The sequence below is a fragment of the Vicugna pacos genome, chromosome 1 (assembly GCF_048564905.1).
Source record: "Vicugna pacos chromosome 1, VicPac4, whole genome shotgun sequence".
Taxonomy (NCBI): Eukaryota; Metazoa; Chordata; class Mammalia; order Artiodactyla; family Camelidae; genus Vicugna; species Vicugna pacos.
In genome coordinates this window covers 14,582,163-14,602,602 of record NC_132987.1, presented here as the reverse complement: position 1 = coordinate 14,602,602, position 20,440 = coordinate 14,582,163, and the positions used below count along the sequence as shown (strand labels likewise).

At 38.0% G+C, this 20,440-nt stretch overlaps 1 protein-coding gene across 2 annotated transcripts in view; it reads left to right on the top strand.

Moving 5' to 3' along the window:
* RYK (receptor like tyrosine kinase) overlaps positions 1–20,440 on the top strand; it is a 96,697-nt gene that overhangs the window by 44,987 nt on the left and 31,270 nt on the right. The window contains exons 4-9 of one of the 2 annotated variants that reach the window (XM_072955149.1): positions 1,068–1,202; positions 4,104–4,157; positions 7,908–8,052; positions 14,177–14,277; positions 17,345–17,470; positions 18,732–18,818. In XM_072955149.1, coding sequence (XP_072811250.1) covers positions 1,068–1,202; positions 4,104–4,157; positions 7,908–8,052; positions 14,177–14,277; positions 17,345–17,470; positions 18,732–18,818 — 648 coding nt within the window. Of the gene's footprint in view, positions 1–1,067; positions 1,203–4,103; positions 4,158–7,907; positions 8,053–14,176; positions 14,279–17,336; positions 17,471–18,731; positions 18,819–20,440 lie in introns of both variants that reach the window. The other variant, XM_072955124.1, reaches the window with a different exon arrangement.

Below are 20,440 nucleotides of genomic sequence, written 5' to 3'. Positions count from 1 at the left end.
TTCTAAATTTGTAGAAAAAGAATCTTAAACAGAGATATTTTTTAAGTGAACCAAAGCAATGTTATCCCATTGCTACAATAACTGATTAAATCCAGTTTCTGCTTAGAGAAGTTTTTTTAAACACATAGTTGAAAATGTATCAGTTTTGTTTACAGATTTCTATTTAATCTCTTCATTAAGAGCAATAAATTCATGATTGCATTTTGATGGTGAATTGTCTTTCCCTGTTATCCAGTAATGTTTGTTGTTATGACTGTTGATGTGACTAGTGAGGTGGCAGGGCCTGCCTTAGGATTCTGTAGCTTTACTGTATTATAATAAGGGGACTTGGGAGACAAAGGGATACGTTAAAAATCACGAGGGAGCTGAGCCCAGCTGATCGGCATGAGCGTTGCTCTTCCTGCTTGTCCTTCTCTAGTGCTGCGTGGCCGGCAGCGGTCCCGGGAAGGAAGCAGGAGTGAAAGAGGTGCTTTCTCTACCCCTGGGTTCCAGGACTTAGCCTGGGGCAGGACGGAGGGTGTGAGGGGCCTTCATACTTCGCTTCATCCCTTCTGCCCATCACAACATACAAAGCAATGACACCTGGAGTTTTCCAAACAACCTTTATTTCCTCAGAGTCTTCCTTAACCCTGTGGAACAAGGAGCTGCCACTGAGTAGGGCCTGGTAGAGGGGGTGCTTTCTTTCCTACTCCCTCCCCCAATTTAAAATATAGATTTATAAAGAAAGGAAGGAAGGGAGGAAGGAAGGAAGGAAGGGAGGAAGGAAGGAAGGAAGGAAGAAAGAAAGAAAGAAAGAAAGAAAGAATCATGAGCAGAAGTTGAAAACAACTCTCTTCCTTTGTCTTGATTTGTTCTTTAATGCTAACTTTTGTATCTATAATGCGCTTAATGTCCAAAGCTGTATAGTCTGTAGATTAAGTTCTCCGCAAGTTTCTCCTTAGTATTTTATGTAAATATATTATTTTTAGTTTTATTGCAACAAAAATAAGTTCTAAATTATTTAACGGGCATTAATGTTGATTTTTAGAAAATTAAAATATTTTTTTCTTTACTGTTTTTTTAAACAGTGTTTCGGGTCGAGCTTTCCTGTACCGGCAAAGTAGATTCTGAGGTTATGATACTAATGCAGCTCAACTTGACAGTAAATTCTTCAAAAAACTTTACAGTCCTAAATTTCAAACGAAGGAAAATGTGCTACAAAAGTAAGGAATTTATTTACCAAAGTATGTGTTTTATATAGATGTGAGAAGGTCAAAAATAGATTTTGTCATCTTTACAGATTTGTGATCAAAGCTTGATTGTGGTTGCAAATGAGAAAAGAGAGAGCACGAACAGATGAAATTGCAAGATAATCACCAGATAGCTTGTTGCCAGGAATCTCACTCAGGCCCCACTCAGTCCCTGCTTTCTCAAAATCTTTGATCAAAATTGCTAAGGACATTTTCCATTAAGAATGTGAAGTAGCACTAAAGTGGCTGAAGAGGTAAAGAAAGCAGGTAATTTTGTTAGGGTCCCTGAGTAAGAGAGTGTTAACTGTGTTTCCTTTATAAATTACTGTAATGCAGAAGCATTGCCCTGAGGCCAGAAAGACCTGCATTAGAATTACAGCTCTGCTTTTGACAGAATATTGGAACAAGTGTTTTAACCTAAATCTCAGTGTTTTCATCTGTAAAATGGCACAATAACCTGTTTAAAGAGGTCAGTTGGTTGATTTTAGATTGATTGAATCTAGCCAGCCTAAAGCTTAGAATACCGTATATAGGTACTTATAAATGTTAGTAGTTTTTGTTTTGACTAATCTGTTACTCAGAAAATTACAGTGGATATGAAAGAGTTCCAGCATATTAGATCATAGATCAAAGAATTTTAAAGTTCTTCTTAAAAGTTATCTAGTCCAACCCACTGACTTTAAGTTCCAGAGAGGTAAAAGTGACCTGAATTTACAAGGTCACATAGGTAGAGTTGGTTAGTAGCTAAGGTAGGCAAAAAAATGCTAAAGAAAACCCCTCTAAAATTCTGAGTGACTGCTGTGTTCCAGGTGCTTTGCACACATTAAACCCATTTAGTCCTTACAACCCTAAGCAGTAGATTCTCTCATTAGCTCCATTTTCTGAGGAGGAAGCTGAGGCTCAGAGAATCCAACCAGCTTGCCAAGGCCAGACAGCTGTGTGGTACAGCTGAGATGCAGACCCATGCTCTTGCTTCATTGTCAAACTGTCTCTTAAACACATTTCCTAGTTGAGTTTAGTTCTGTGTGTTATCAAAAACCCTGAGGCCAGCACATGTGTCTTAATGGCTGATGTCCAGATACATGTCAGTAAAAAAGTTGTACTGCAGTAGAATGGGCATTTTTTAAGCTTCAATTTAATCTTTTAATTAGAATAAATATAAACAATTATCCTCTTTATATATTTTTCCCAGTTTTTTTGAGATATAATTGACATGCATCACTGTGTAAGTTTAAGGTGTGCAGCACAGTGATTTTGATTTACGTACATTGTGAAATGATGACCACAGTAAGTTTACTTAGCGTCCATCATTTCTATGGATACAACAGAAAGAGAAAGCAAAAGAGAGGGGAAAAAATACTTCCTTTGTGATGAGAACTCTTAGGATTTACCCTTTTAACAACTTTCACATATATTATACAATTAACATATAGTGTTAGTTGTAGTCACCATGCTGTACATTATATGTTATTTATCTTGTAACTGGAAGTTTATACATTTGACCACCTTCCTCCAGTTTTTCCTCCCTCCCCACCCCCTGCCTCTGTTAACAACAAATCTGATTCTTTTTCTATGAGTTTTTAAAAAATTCTTAATTTCTTAGATTTCGCATACATATAGGTGAGATCATAGAGTTATCTCATAGTCTTTCTCTGTCGCACTTACTTCACTTGACATAATGCCCTCAGGATCCATCTGTGTTGTTGCAAATGGCAGGATTTCCTTATTTTTTATAGCTGAATAATGTTCCGTTATATATTTTACATATATACACTCACACATCACAACTTCTTTATCCAGAGTGGACATTTTTAAAATGAAAAGTTAACCCCTTTTAGCATTGGCGTTTTGATACATTTGTTAGTTCTTGTGTATCCAGTTGTGTACCTACTTTCATGGAATTTTAAAGCCAAAGTGAACTTTCGAGACTCTAGTTCAAAGTCATTATATAATTGATATGAAGAGCCTGGGCCCACGAGTGACCACCTAAGCTTGCACAGCCCGTCAGCGAGGAGCGTCGAACACCCGATTCCTGGTCCCTAGGGAAGTGAACGGTGACTGCATCACTGCTCATCTGTTGGTGCTAAAGGCAGAATGAGGGCTGGGCGCAGTGGGGTCTGTGGAGCCCGCCAGCGCTAGTATCCACTAGGGCGATGGTCAGCTGATGCTCAGAATGATCCCCCTCCCTTCGCTATTTGTTTAATATGTGCGTGAAAATTAATAGTTGATGTAATTTTCTATTCTCTTTTAGACTTCAGTTTAGTACCACCCTTTTTATTTAGTGGTCATACTTTCCACCCTAGTCATCTAGTTGATGTTCATGACTCTTACTTTTATAAGTGAATCCTAATGTATTTATTTATCTGGTTTCACAACTTACTACATTTTGAAAACTGTCTGCAACGGCAAACATACCTGTACTTTATAGAATGTTAATGGATGTTACTGGCAAGAAAAGTTTCCTTTATCATATGAGGATGGAAATTACTGGATCAGGCAAGTTACCTTACCCTAAAACTCCTTAGAGCCTTTACCCTCTGCTTATGTGCACTGTGAACCACCACAGAGGTTATAGTATGCAACTTTCCGTAGACTTCTTGACCATAGAAACCCTTTTTCATTGAGCATCTGTCTGTAACATCCATTGGCTCATACAGGCATAGACCATTGATTGATGAGTGTAGTGATGATTATCAGAATAGTAATGTAGCATTTATTATCTTGCAACAAATAACTTTGTTAATTAGTTCAGGCAGTGTTCTGTTAGAACACAAAACTGTTAGAGAAAGTTCAGAAAATATAATTATAGTATTTAAGGATTTTCATGGAAAAGAAAGAATTTCTAAAGCATCTCTTATCTCCTTTTTAATTCAGAACTCGAAGAAGTAAAAACTTCAGCCTTGGACAAAAACACTAGCAGAACTATTTGTAAGTGCTACTGTATTGTCTTTTTCCATCATTAAGGATGAAAAGTGGTTGATTGCAAAGGAACATGATTTCATGAAGCTTGGAGGCTTTATGGTTTCCAGTTCATCAAAAGATTAAATGATGCCTTGCTATTTATTTCACTGATGTTTGGGAGGTTGATATATTCAGATGACACTATTGAAATATTGAAAATTTTGTGAAGAAAAAATTCATACATTGTTTGTAAATGATATAAAAACTTTCTTAAGCAAGAATTTATACCATTTTGAGTGGTCATAATTAAAGTATGAGCAGGATATATGTGTAAGATCTTCATCTGTTTAGTAGAAGGTTAGAAAATGTAATTTGTGGCCTGGATGTAACCCTCAGCTAATTTCATCCAGGTGAAAATGCAAGCTTAAATAGTCCATGTTGTTTAAACCTACAGATGTTTAAAAAGTCAAAGTAGATTTTTATTTTTTGGTAATGGTTGTATAAGGTAGTATAACTCAGACTTCTTTTTTCCTTTTCTGACATGGACACATCATTAAGCCTTACTCTTCCTGAGATAGTTGTTCTCTTGGAGGAACAGAGGCAACTAGGTTGGTTTGTTTGTTTATTTTAGTGGACATACTAGGAGTTGAACCCAGGACCTTGTGTATGCTAAGCACGCAGTCTACCACTGGACTATACCCTTCCCCCAAGATAGTTTTGATAATAGTATCTTAAAAGGTCACTTGATTCTCTTTGTGGAAATAAACTAAAAAAAAAAAAAATGGGGGTGGTTCAGGTATGCAGAAGTCAAGAGAATGCCCTGATGAACTCCCACATGGCCATCACCCTGCTTCAGTAATGGTCACCATCAGCCAATCCTGTACCATTATTTCCCTCGTCCTTTTTCAGATGGGTCGGTGGGTGTGGAGAAATAGAGTATTTTTAAGCGCACCATAGGCATCACATCATTTCACCCGTAAATATGTCAATGTGAACCTATTTTTAAAAGGCCATTAAAAAAAATTCACAGTCACCTAACATCTATTCATTGGATTTGATTTATCACATGTAACAGAATGAACAATGAACAGTAACTCCTTGACCTCTTCTGATAGCTAGTCCCTGTTCAAATGAACCTTACAGTCTCAAAACTTAGTATAGTTTCTTCTCTAAATCAGGATCCAGATGAAGCCTACACAAGCTGTGTTTATTTGGCTGACATATATTTTATATTAATCAGAAACCACTCCCTTCCTTTTAATATCACTTATTTGTTGAAGAAATTCATTTATGTCATAGAATTTCCCACATCTGCGTCCTGTGGTGTCATTTAACATGTTTTTCTCTCTCCTAAACTGGTGGGTAGATTTCAAACTTGATTAGATTTAAGACCAACTCTTTTGGCAAGAATAGATAATAGATGGTAGTATGTGCTTTCTATTTTATTTCACCTCAGGAGGCACAAAACATCTGGATATCTCAAAGTAGACCACTTTTTAAGATAAAATAATGCGAGATTTATTTGCTTTTTAGGAGTGTTTCATTTGGATTTATCTTTGAGAAGAAAATAAATATTACTGCTCCCCAGTTTACTTTTAAAACTGGTGATTTTACTCATTTTTTTAAATGCTAGTAGGATATTATTCCTCACCAGGAGAACAGAGTGTTGCATATCTTTGATCTCTGTTTCTTCCTTGCTCCCTCTCTCCTCCTCTCTGTTTCTGTGTATCTATCCATTCAACTTTTACTGAGAGGCTGTGATGTGTAGGTGGTGTGACTGAGGCAGAGGATGAAACTGTGAACAAAGCAGACTCTGTAAGCCCCCAGGAGCTTCTACTGTAGCAGGGGAGATGGACAAGGCAGGAGGCAGTGCTAACAGCACTGAGTGGCAGGCCGTGATAAGGCAGGCACAAGGTGCCTTGGGAACCCTGAGATGTGGAACATGTATCTCCCTCCGAGGGAGTGAGGGACAGCACCCTGAAGAAAGTGGCATCTCACCTGAGACCTGAAGGGTGAAATGTCAAAGTGAGGATTGGGAACAGTGCATCCACTAGCCTGGAATTTGGAGGTAATCAGGCAGGGTGCATTTGAGGGATCTGCCCGGCAGAGCACTGTCCTGTCCGCTGCCCTGCAGTGTGCTTAGATAGGTGCTGCCCACACCGGCCTTGGGGACCTTCCCTCCAGGATGGAACAGCCCATGGCATTCTTAGGAAGGTCATGCCTTCATTCAGTCTGCAGTAAGTCCGGCTGCCCTAGAAGCCATTTGGTCTCTCTGCATCGATCTGTTCTGATTTATTATTGATGCAAAGTTTAAATTTTAGAAAGCAGTCTTATTTCTAAGTTCTTGAAAGCTTGAACTTTGATCTTTTGTCCTGTTCTATCCCCAGAACTCGAAACTTGTGTTTCTGTCAACTTGACAACTCCATTTAGAGGTGTACTGGGAACTCCTGGACAAAACAGAGCTCTTGATTCTCTCTTTCCCCAGCCTGCCTCTTTTTTTTTTTTTTTTTTTTTGTAATTGTACATTATCCACTTAACTCTTTAAGCCAAAGCTTTGATTCCTCTTTTTCTTTCTACTCCGAGTATAATCCATTAGCAGACTGTTGACTCTGCTTCCCAATCCATGAACTTCTCACCTTCACCAAAACACTCTTGTCCAAGCCACTGCTGTCTTTCTCGGATGCTGTAGTAACGTAGTTTGTTCCTTGCTTCTGCTCTTGCTCCTCCCCAGTGTTCTTCATACAACTTGCAGAGTCATCTTTGCTTTTCTTTTTTTTAAGAATGACAATGTGTGTCATTCCTTTGTTTGAAACCTTGCAATGACTTCCCGTCTCATTTAGGATGAAATCCAAATTCCTTAGTAGGATTGTGATGTGAGTGCTCATCAAAACTTACCTGAACCTCCAGTTACGCCAATTCTGTCTGTTTCTCTGTCTTCCACTTTGCTCGCTCATTTTGTATGGATCTTTGTCTCTGTGTCTCTTTCTCAGTTGCCCCATGTGTATGTACACGTGTCTCTGAATTATTTTCACTATTTCTGAGGCTTTCTTTCTGTTTAGCTCTCTTTTTTGAAAAATATAAAGCTGAATATTATTCTATTTCATGAATCTTATTTTTCTGCTTTTATCTTTAAAAACAGTTACGAAAATAATTTCTGTTACTCTCAAAAGAGAAAAAGATGAAAACTGTGTTTGTTGTAACTTGTGGGTCACTCTGTTGCACATTACTTCCCCTGTGAGTCAGTGGTCATTGGCAACAAAGCTGTCTAATCTCTCCACCCCAGGCGTCGATGCTGAGGAAATATAAAGGATCTGATCTGTAGATCTCGCTGTCCAGCATGGTAACTGCTAGCCACGTGTGGCTGTTTAAATTAATTACAATGACATAAAATTAAAACTTCGGTTTCTCAGTTGTACCAGCTACATTTCAAGTGCTTAATAGGCACAGCTGGCCAGTGGCTACTGTGTTGGACGGCACACTGTAGGACATTTCCCTAAGCTGGACAGCACTGCTGTACATGGTTTATTATACACATACCACTTGTGGATTTTACTTGTTAATCAATAGTTCTATTTAAAACTTATCTTGTTTTAAACTACAACAAAAACATTTTTAAAATTGTGTGAATTTACTACTGGTAACTGATCTTATCAAAGAATGGACATGAAATGAATATCTTATTTACAAAGAACAGAGTTCTCATTGTGTATATTGGATCACAAAGCAATTGGTGATATTCGTTTAAAAAGCTTACTGTGCTGTTCATTTTTATTTCAGATGATCCTGTACATGCAGCTCCAACCACTTCTACACGTGTGTTTTATATCAGCGTAGGGGTTTGCTGTGCAGTAATATTTCTTGTAGCAATAATATTAGCTGTTTTGCACCTTCATAGTATGAAAAGGATTGAACTGGATGACAGGTATCGTACATATTTTGGGGAAGGAAAAAAATAAAAGTAGTTATTTGCATTTACATGGGAGCCCTCACACATCCATGCACACTGGTGCACCGTGGTGCAGGGGGAGAGGGAGAATGGTTAAACCCTAGCCTAAGGAAGAGTTACTGTCTTTGTGTTTCTCTCATTTTATTTTTTTAAATTTGTGAAGTCAGAAATTATAGTATATTAGTTGGCGGGGAGGAAGTAGAGATCAGTTTTTTCTATCCCCTTTGATATGACTCTGTTCTAGACTCTTAGTATCTTTTTAAAATAGCCTTGTCTCTTCCTCCTGGTTTGTCCCTCCATCGTTATGCATGCATGCATCCATCCAGTTTATTAAAATTTATTGAGAACGTGCTATGATTTAAACCATTGGTTCTTTTTTTTTTAACATTTTTTATTGATTTATAATCATTTTACAATGTTGTGTCAAATTCCAGTGTTCAGCACAATTTTTCAGTCATTCATGGACATATACACACTCATTGTCACATTTTTTTCTCTGTGATTTATCATAACATTTTGTGTATATTTCCCTGTGCTATACAGTGTAATCTTGTTTATCTATTCTACAATTTTGAAATCCCAGTCTATCCCTTCCCACCCTCTACCCCTCTGGTAACCACAAGTCTGTATTCTCTGTCCATGAGTCTTTAGATTCCACATATGAGCGATCTCATATGGTATTTTTCTTTCTCTTCTGGCTTACTTCACTTAGAATGACATTCTCTAGGAGCATCCATGTTGCTGCAAATGGCGTTATGTTGTCGGTTTTTATGGCTGAGTAGTATTCAAACCATTGGTTCTTAATCAGGTTGCACATTAGAGTCTTGGGTAAGCTTTTAAAATATATCAGTGTTTGGGTTCCATCTTCCAGAGATTCTGAGTAATTGGTCTTGGGTGGCTTTTGGATATCAGTATTGTTCTTAAAGCTTCCTGGATGATTCTAATGTGTAGCCTTCGAGATATGCTGGGTTAGATATTATGCTAAGTGCTGGGAATAAAAAAAATAATGATATACTTCATGACTTCAAGTGTTTACTCTTTGGCATTAACCCATAATTATGCAAGTTTGTAAATTTGATGATTGTGACATGTGCATTGTAGTGAGGGAATAGAAAACGCGCTTGTCCCAGCCTGGGTGAGTCTCAGGGACACAGAGGACATTACAGCCAGGATAGTGTGAGAGGTAGACATGGAGTGATGAGACAGGTTCCTTTTCCCAGTACGTGATTCTCGTGTCCCTCCTCGGTGATTCCCAGTTGCTGACGAGAGGACATTTCCAGCTTCACAACTTGGCTTTCAAAGCTCCCTCCTTTGTGAAGAGATGGGCCTTCCATGCTTTTTGAACTTGCCTCTTTTTCTTACTATATCCCTACTTCATGCTCCTGTCAAGTGATTACTTGTTCCTTACTTTTGCCGTACGCTTTGCCTTCTAGGACTTTCATTCATGCTCTCCTTTGCCCACAGGGCTCCCTGCATTTCCCACTAGTCCAAACCCTGACCATTCTTCAAATTTCCACTTCTTGCCATCTCTTTCATGAAATCTTTGCTAAGTCTCCCAACCGTCAATTTCTCCCTCCTGTTTTTGTCTCTCTCTCCCGCCCTCTCTGTTTCTCTGTCTCTCTTTTTGGTAGCAGTTATTGTACTTTTCCCTTCTAAAATCATTTTTTTGTGTGTGTGTACTTATCTCTCCTGCTCGAATGTAAGCTTTTTCCAGTTAGGGAGCATATGTCTTCCTGCAGACTCCCCAGTCCTACACGTGTCAGACATACAGTGGGTAAGCAGACACTTGACATAAACAAAAACACAAGGGGACAGGGCGCCCCTAAGTGCTATCTGTCCCCACTGTTACACTTTCTTTATCTGAGTGGGGAAAGAGGAGAAGGGAGGTCAGAGCAAGAAGAGAAATACACAGGTGGCATGTTTCCAAGTATATTTTGTATATATGGTGGTGTTGAAGTTAGATCCAGGTTTGATAAAGAGCTGAAAGGGAAATGAGGTAACAGGAACATTTTGATGGGACTCAGAGGGAGGATACAGCAGAGTTAGAGGTCACTGAATAGCATGGCATTTAGGAGTCAGTCTAGCTAACTGTGTTCTCCTCAAATGCCTCCGTATGTGCAGGGGGAGGGACTGTGAACCCACAGAGGCCAGAGCTGTGCAAGAAGTTCAGACTCCCTGGGGCATATACTTCGCTGCTGAAATAATCCATTACCACCCATGAATTGATGTTCCCGTTCTCTCTAGTTTTCAGGCAAAGGTCTCCAGACATTGCCTGAATAAAAGCTTTCAGCATCACTTGTTTTCAGAGTACAGCCTAGTGGTTATGAGCATGGACTCGAACCAGAGCATCTCTGAATTCTGGCTGTGCTACTTAACTAGTTTTGTGGCCCCAGTGGAGTAAGTTTTGTGGCCTCTTAATGTCTCAGTTTTCCTCATGTCTAGAACAGAGATGACCATGGCACATACTTGGTAGGCATGTTGTGAAGTTTTGGTGAAATAATACTGTGAGCTTTTAGAACAAGCTGTGCATATAGTAAGTGCCATTGTTACGATTTCAGAGAGGTGCCGTGAATGGACCAGGCTCTTCTTCAGCTCTTTCCTCTTCTACTAGCTGTTATTTATTACATGCCAGGCAAGCCAACAGTGGTGACTAGAAAGTTCCCATCCAGTAATCTAGAGGCATTTAACAGACACTTGCGTCTTCTCTCTGCATTGGGGCCACGGAGATAGCAAGGGCTGCCATTTTATTGCACGCTGTTTACCAGTACGGTACCAAGCACTTTACATGTACTGTCTTATTTGACACTCACAGCCCCCTGTGGGTAAGATACTGTCTTTGTTTTAAAGGTGAAGAAACAGGCCTAAAGAGGTTAAATAACTTTTTCAGGGTTGCGCTGCTAGGACCAGGGCAGAGCGACAGGAGGGACTCATTATTGTAATAACAGTATTATAATAACTCAGAATTGCCATTGTATGAAGCACTTGCTGTATGCCCGATGCTTTACATCCATTAATTCCCTTAATCCTCACAACAGCCCCGTGAGGCTTGATGGAACCCATGGCTCTGTGGAGTTCCTTGCACGGGGGCGATGGAGAGTTCTTCCGTTCCCGACACTCAGGGGCCTGTTACACACAGAGCTTGTTCAGAAGCAGACAGTGAAACTGCCTGCCCACGTGCGTGGCTTTCCCTCTCCTGACGCTATAGGAGCTGATCTTCCTGGTCTCTGTGTTGTGCCGGGCGGGTCTGTTCTGGAGATGCGGAGCTTCTCTCCACGTGCAAGTCCTTCCACAGAGGGCTGGTCTGCACCCTGTCTGCTCTGTAGTCCTTCCCATTAGCTCTTGGCTGTAGGAGAGTTCAGCTCTCTTTTGTGGGATACTTGAACTTGTTCTTCGGCAGTATCTTCATTTTCCACTATCTCCTTTACCCCATCACCCTTGCCGTTACTGGTGACAAGGTCCCCTTTACTTCTCTTTATTGGTTTCTGTATCTAGTGTCTTAACAGGTATCGGTTGAATGAATGCTGCACGAAGAATTCGTTGAATGAAGAATGAGTAGAGAGGCAGGAGACCATTTTATTACAGCAAGAATTCTTTGCCTCTTTCAATAGATATCAGTAGTTCATGTCAGAAGCAACCATTCTGTCTGGTTTATAGCTTTTTATTCCAAGGAAGTGTGTTTTTGTTTGTTTGTTGATTGATTGATTCACTAAGTTAATTGCACTCTGACTAAGGCTCAGTTGGGTCCACTTGAGGCCTCCTGTGGCAGGCACTGGCTTAAGTGCTGGGAAGGGAGGAGTGAGACAACAGGTACTTTTCCTGCCCTCGTGGCGTTTATAGTATGCTTGGGCAAGACAGACATTAAATTAACTAAGATATCCCTGGTAGGAATAGGCTGCATGAGGGTAGTGATCTTTGTTATGTTCACTGCTGTATCCCCAGCACCCAGTGCAGTATCTGGAATGTAGTAGACAGTAAATATTTGTTGAATGAATAAATAAATAAATGAATTACATAGAAAAATACAAATTATAATAAGTGCCCTTAAGGAAAATGATGACCTTTGCCCTAGGTTAATACCTTCATAACTAATCTTACTTGCTTATGAAAGCCAAATGAGATGATTTATCTATACTAGTTTTAAACTCTTAAGTGCTAGCAAATGTACATTTTTGTCTCACCTTTTACCTCATGTGACGTAGCCGTGTAGGTACGGACTTTAATAGATACCAGAGTGGATCCCCAACTGCTCCCTGCTTCTCTCATAACAGTAAGCCTGGGGTTTCAAAGGACCTTTGTTCTGACCATTTAACAATGCTGTGCTAGGTGTAGGGACCACTGAGTATGGACGAGCTCGTAACATCTTTGTGTGCCCAGGCTTTTCAGGAATTCTGAGGTGGTACAAGAGTGCCACCTACTGTTGAGTTACTGGAGAGAGACACAGTAACTAGTAAATAATCTGGAGTCTGTGCGTATTTATTCAACCATCAGTGTATGTTGGTTGTAGGTAATATTTAAGTAGTACATTCATGTATATTATACAACTTGAGGCTCACAAAACTCCTGGGAGGTAGGTTTTCTTAATCCCATTTTACGGGCAAGTAAATTGCGTTCCATTGTTTCCCCCTTCTTTGGGGATGGTAGTGCTTCTGTTCCCTCATTATTGAGTCAGGGACTTTCAACAACGTTGATTCCCAGTGTAATCTTTGAGTAGTACTCAGAACTTCGAAAACAGGTGCCCTATGGTTCTAAGGATTGGGGCTACATAGTATTGGTGGTAATAAAAATAATTACTACTAATAATATGTAAATATATGTTTGAGGGCAAACACTGCCCTTCAATGCTTTACTTTTGTATTTTTTATGTAACTCTTTTAGCAACCTTGTCGAGAGGTAGTATTAAGCTCATTCTATCCACAAGGAATTTGAGGCTCCAGAAGCATTAGTTTGCCCAAGGTCATACAGCTGGCAAATAAATTTTGGTCCTGGCAGTTTTGATTTCAAGATTATGCTCTCTATCTCTTCACCGTACTGTCCCACATCCACTGCATGGGCTGACTTACATAGATCAATTCTTGGATAGCAGCTTTTTGTCACTATGTATTTTTTTCAATCTTCAGGTTTTGAAAATACAGAACTATTGTGTGGGGTATGGTCAGTTAAAAGATTTTATGTATTTAGGAAAGTTGGGATCCTCTGTTGATCCTGTAGCTAAGGGAGCATGGAAGGTCTGTCCTGGCAGGGATGATTTTACTCTTTGATTTCACTCTTCCTGCTGAATTTCTGTGTTTCTCTCTCCACTTCTGCAGAATTATAAGGGCTGAAGCAGTGAAATTGGGATGTGCCCAAGGGTGATCTGGGATAAAGTTGCTGTCCACTAACAAGATAAAAGGACATTAGTTTGTAGTAATCTTGAGTATAGGGTTTGCAGTCATTTGAGCCTGCCGTGTTCTGGGTCTCCTGATTATTTAAAGAATATGGTATAATGGAATGCTTCAAGTGCTAGAGATTTCTAATAAGTTCCATAAATTCTAAAAAGGTGGGATTGGGGAGTAGAAGAAGCAAAGTTTATGTGATTAAACAGACTTGAACCAGGTAGGAAACCCCTTCCCAAGCTTTGAGCCTGTTGGCACATTTGATTTGCTTTGATACCCCCTCATCTGAAGGCCATTTGATTTTGGACTATCATTAAGAGAGGCCTGTCTTTCTACTTTTTTTTTTTTTTTTAAAGAGCAATCTAATTGAATGGCTTGGGCTCTTTTCCTGAGAGGTGACCCTTAGTTCCCTAACACATCATTGTGTAAGGCAGAACTGCTGTCTGTGGTGTCTGAGGACTAATACCACATTTGTGAGTGACTTTGATATGAAAAACCTGCCTGATGATTATAAAACTAAAAAGGAAAGAAAAAATAGAGCTCTACATTATTAGGTAGATTAAAATTTCAATATGGAACTTTTGTGATGGAGATCCGTGCATTATTGTGATCTCCATTAGGATTTTCAGCTGGTTAAAATGGCTCCATGCATTTTGTATATATGGAAAGAGGAAATTTCTCATTGAAGCTAACTCACCATGTATTTCTCTGTTAAAACTTGTTTGCAGCATCAGTGCCAGCAGTAGTTCCCAAGGGCTGTCTCAGCCATCTACCCAGACGACTCAGTATCTGAGAGCCGACACACCCAACAATGCCACTCCTATCACCAGTAAGAGTTAATTTAATTCTAAAGATAATTTACTAAACTTGTCGATGGTCTCTCTGTCCGTGGTCCTGTGTAGTTAGTTACTTGTGGGATGCGCACCGTGCTATGTACATAGTATCCAACAGGTGCAGCACTAGCCTTTCTAGGGCATTTAATGAAACATTCTGAAAAATTGGAGTGTTAAAATTTTAAGTTTAATTGCTAGCATTAGTTTTGGGGAGAATTCTATAGATTATATTTAAAAACCTACTGAATCACTTCTATACAGATTTAGAAGGAAGATTTTCAGTTAGTAAGAGTAAGCCACTGAGCTGCATGAAGCCAGAGACTTGGGTGTTAATGCACCGTTTAATGATCTCATGGGCTTTGGTGTGGACTTTACATTGTCTTCTGATCATGAAAAGAATTAGCAGCCATTAGAGTTGAGAGCATGGGAGCTAATTTCCCCCTTTTATTGAATAGGATTTTGATGAAAGTTTTTATACTGTAACGTGTGGATTTGGGGGAAAAATAATCATTCATAGAGTATAATTTGGGCATAATGAAGACAGTCACCTTACAAATAAGAAATACAGTCGTCAGGATAGACAGTGGGCTGCAAGTCAGGGCTCCATCCAGTGGTGCCATTGATTAGTTAGTTTCTTGTAGGCAGTTAACTGTTACCTTCTTTGGGCTGGCATTTACTTCTTTTTTTTTTTTTAAAGTTTTTTTTTTTTTTGCAGGGGGAAGGTAATTAGTTTTATTTAATTAGTTTTTCGATGGAGGTACTGGGGATTGAACCCAGGACCTCGTGCATGCTAAGCATGCGCTCACCACTTTAGCTGTACCCTCCCCCACTGGCATTTACTCTTTAGTAAACTAAAAATTACCTCTTTTTCACTCAGTGCCCTCTTGTGGCCTTTCAAAACTGTTTCCCATTAAAAATAGGATTCTTTGGAGAAACAGATGCTTCCAGGACTGGGTCAGGAATGTGTAAGATAAACCTGGGACATTTGCTGAGTCAAACATTAAGAAAGCTGCTAAAGGCAGGAGCTCCCCAAAATGGCACCACTGAGCAGCAAAAAGGATAATGACTACAGTGGATTGGAAGTGTATAAATGTGAAATGTAAAAATGTGTAAAAATCTACAACTTTGTAATGATACTTTTTTTTAAAAAGAATTGATCATTATGTGAGTTAACTAAGGCACCAGTAATCTTCACTGACAACTGGCTATGTGAACTGTATTTTGCAGTAACCAGTAGTGCTGGTTGATGATGGAAATGTTTCTTTACAGAAGAATCTCAGCTAATAAGTGTGGAAGGAATGATGGAATTAGAAAATCATGTTTGTATCCCCTAATACTTGATTCATGAAAAGATCATCACTGTTTTAAACCCTGTGAACAAAGGGAAGTTGGGAACTTTACCTTTTTGGGGATCAGATTGTCACCTCCTGAACCCATTACTGAAACTTAGCATCATTAAGAATAGATATTTTGTACTCCCAGATGGATTATTCTCATCTCTCCTCTCTCCCCTAAGAGTTAACCTGCATGTAATTAAGGCTGTAAAACTGACTTACAGTTTATAAGAAATACAGAGATAGGAATACAAGTTAGATGGCACTAGAAGGGGCAGCTGCTGGACATTCTCCAGGGTGATTGACCCAAATTCTTTCATAAGACAGTGGCAAGAAAAAGGAAAGACGAGGAGGGGACACTAGCTTAAAAGAAACCTAGGAGAAATCATAATAGTAGTTAACATCTCCACCAAGGAAAGAAAGACAGGTGCTCTTCAGGAAATATGGTGATAGATGTGTGTAGTTCAAACTACTCACAGGAAACACATTGTTGTTTTTAAGAGCAAAGCTTTTTAGAGTCAATTCTTGACTGTGGATATAACCTTAAAGAGATAGATAATTAAATTATTATATATGCTAAAAGAAAAATACTTTTTTTTAAAACCAGTGAAATACATTTTTTGTCAAAAAATTTTTTGAGTTACCACCAATAAGAAATTTACTTGTTTTTATATATATTACCTTAAGGAAATAGGTAATTCACTTCTTATATGTGATAAAAACAGTGCTTTAAAAAACAGTGGAAATACATTTCTTTATAAACAAAAAAAAAGAAAAAGAAGCAGAAAAAGTATTTGAAGACAAAATGGCCAAGAATTTTCCAAAATAACCAAATACAACAGACCACAGATGCAAGAAACTCAGAGAACTCCAGGCAGGATTAAACATACATAAATACTCACGTATGCACACACACCTAGACATATCGTGGTCAAACTGCTGATCAGTAGAGTCAGATTTTGTCAGGCTAATCCATCCATTGTAAAGTTTTCCGAAGCCTTTCCTATAACTCTTCTAGCAGCCATTGATGATCATTGTCTAAGCCCACTCATTTTTTAGGGATTTTTCTTCCCCCAGATACCATTCCAATGGAGATACCATTCCAATTTCTACTTGGTAACATTGGGTCTTCCTTTTATTCTAACCTCCTTTCTTATAATGAAAATTTTAATTTATGGCCAGAAATTTTGTTTTGCTATCATCATATTGAGTGAGGAATTAAGGGAACTGAAAGACAAACATGAATCTCACAGTGGTATGACTGGGCTGTATGGATGCCAGAATGATTAAACTAATTATACATTTTGTTAGAAAAGATATTTTTACAAGCACCTCTGTTTGAAAAATTCTTTTGTTAGAAGACTGTATTAGAAAATCGTTGGGGAGGAAAACAGTCCATACGAGGGATTAAATTAAATTGCCTGAGTCAAACTTGTTTCATTTGGCTGACAGGCATTTGAAGTGGTAGTAATGTAATATTGTTTATAGTGTTTCTTGTTTTAATTCTGCATTTTAAGATTTTGGGGTGGGTGGAAAAGTGTTTCTTTAAAATTTAGTATGGCCTTCATGAGTAATTCTACCTGTTCGTGTGTGTGCCTTGTTCCTCTTATGATCAGTAACATTCATCCATTCCTGTGGCTTGAGTCCTGAGGTTCTAACTGAGCTACTTAACCCTGGTGCCATAATAAGGGTATTTATATTTCTTGGTTTGGCCTTGTTGGCTCCTCAGGTTACCCTACCTTGCGAATAGAGAAGAACGACCTGAGAAGCGTCACTCTTTCGGAGGCCAAAGCTAAGGTGAAGGACATAGCCATATCCAGGGAGAGGATAACTCTAAAAGATGTACTCCAAGAAGGTATTTATTATCTCAAAATCAGGTTTTCAAGAAAGATTTAATGTTAGTATTCTAAAATTTTTTGTCAAATTTTAGGAATTTCATCTCATTTTGTGTCTAAGGATAAGAAGCAGTGCACAATTTATTCCCTCTATAAAACTGATTTTTATTTCCCCTTTCTTTAGGTCTTTAATTTGCCTTAATACAGCTTTTGTGCAGTTCTTGATGTACTAGTGTTTGTCACCTTTAAAGTATATTTTCTGTTTAGTTGTTGTCTAAAGATGTTTACCTCCTAGCAGGCCTCTTGGAAATATTCGAGGTAATTATCTCTGTGATGGAAAGTGGGGAGGGTTCTAGCAGAAGAAACATGCATGGGTTTTGGATTTATGCCCAAGTTCCAACCCTGGTCCCATAATTTATTACTTGTGTGACTTTGGAGAGATCACTTAACTGTCTTCCATGTCCAGTTTCCTCTTCTGTAAATTAGGACTATGTTTTCTACTCTTAGGCTGGTTGTGAAGATTAGATGAAATGATGCACATTAAATGAGCTAACACATGATAGGTGTTTGGTAGATATTAGTACCTTTCCCTTCTTCACTTGCTGGTCCTTGGTTTCTTTTTTGAGTTTTAGGTTATTGATTGGGGAGAATGCTGAAAGAAGAGGACAGAAATTAATAATAAAATACTAATTTTTGAACTCTTCAAGTTATTAAATAGAGAATTTCTTTTTCTCCCCTTCCATAATTCAATTTGGAATGTTTTGGATGCATATGAGTCAGTATGAATTCATCTGTTGGTCGGAATGTTTGTAGGTCAGTCACAGCTGAGGGAGGGGCTTGAACTGTCCTCAGTGGCATATAGTAATTAACGGAAACAGAGTTTTTGATGTGTATTTGAATGTATGAGCAGAGTCCATTTTTCTCCTTTGTCATTGCTCTGAGGCTAAGCCTAAAAACTGAGAAGTGCCTCTGTAGATACCCATTACTGAGCTCCAGTGCTCCTGGCTGTGTCATTAGTTTGTTTAGGATATTTCAGAAAGAATTGTCATATACTTAATTTAAATATAGTATTTCTAAAGACAAGTCAAGATATTTTATAGTTACAAAGAACTTCTTACATTAAAAAACAAAGATTTGAGTTCCTTTTACTCTAGGGCTGGAGTAATGGAGTAATAAATCACATATGCCCTTTTTATGTTTAATTTATGTTGTGCCAGAAAGTTACTTATTATTTTATGAAAGTTATCATATGATCTCAATAATTATTATTTTCCCTTTTAGGTACTTTTGGGCGTATCTTCCATGGGATTTTAGTAGATGAAAAGGATCCAAACAAAGAAAAACAAACATTTGTAAAAACAGTTAAAGGTAGGATTTTATTTCCCGTGCTACTCCCATAATACTTTTCTGTCTGAGGTGGCTTATGCCAGTGAAATTCTGTCTCAAATTCCCAGTGTGTGCAAGACCTTTAAATCAGTCCATGTTGAGTTAGCTCATATAGTCTAACTTTTTAGGAGATTTGTGTGGTTCTCACTAAGGTATAGAAAATAAAAGCTAATGAATTAAGACATTAAACATTTGCTAGATACACCCAGTACTCAGGCTTCTAGTTAAACTGCATTCACGTGACTTCATTTTTGCTTTGTCTAATATGTTCTCCCCAAGATTAAAATTCTTTGGCTTTTCCTTCTTAAAAAACGTTGTTAGTAGTTTTTCCTTTGTTTCAGCTCACCCCCACCCCCAGCACTGAGGACTATAAAGGAAAAAATGCCCCCCAGACCCACCATACCATATATGAATAGCTGCTGTTTACCTTCCTCTCACTCCCTCTTCCCTCCTTTTTTTGTTGTTATATGTAACCTGCAGAAATATCTGTGTGTGTGTGTGTATTTCTTGGTATAGTTTTGCAAGTATAGTCGTAGTTGGAATTGCTGCCCCAGGAGGTGTTTACATTTAAAATTTTGGTAGATGTTACTGGATTGTTTTCTAATGTTTATATTTTCATGAACAGAATACTTTTTACGTACTATCCTTTTGGAGAAATGTGATGTTTAATTTTTCACTTACTGATTTACATAAATTTTTCAGTTAGAGATTCTCAGTATACTAGAATATTTTTTATATATGGCTTATTGCCTAATACTGGTAAATTAGCAAGACCTTTTAAAATATTAGATGTTAGAATTTTAATGATTTATAATTGATATTTGTAAAATCTTAATTCTTTGCTAAGTCTCTTTGTTCACTTTAAGAGGAAAGAAAAGTTGGTAATTTAAATAGTGCTTAATGTCTGACAGTGTCTGATATAAGTTGAGATAACTGGATATTAATTTTGGAAAAACAAATTTAGCATTTCAGGTGTAGAAATTGAGGGCAAAATTAGATTTAGTATTATGAGTAGCAAGGTGACCATTTATGAAGTTTACAAAGTTACTTTATAAGAACTTAACGTTTCTAAATTTACTTCAAGGAATTCTTGGAAAGTATGAAGAATTTAAGTTTAGTGCTTCTAAAAAGTTGGGTTATACTAATCTAAAGAAAATCCTTGGAATTTTGTTTCTTTTAATTTAGCAGAAGTTCTTGCTTAAGAATACTGCAAACACAAACACACATTCATACTTCTTATTTTTCCAAACAAATGGTTTAACTTACAATATTGTTCAGTATTTATTTTAGTCACTCACTTCTCCTAACCTCAAAACACTTATTTTAAAGATTGGTATTTAAGTTTGGTCAAACTAAGTTTTCTGACTAGTTTTGAAGGATATTTTCCATATTATTCTTTGTAAATGTAAAATTTGAACCTTAAGTTTAATAACTGCTGCCTCTTGTTATATTTTCTTTTTTTTTTTTTTTTAAGGAAACATTTCCCTTTCGTTCTAGTATTTCTTCTGGGGTTGATAAATATTCTATGGATAACTTAGAACTAGGCTATTGTTAATTTGTTCTGAATGAATCTTGAATTAACAGAAGAGGTTTCTGTTCAGAAT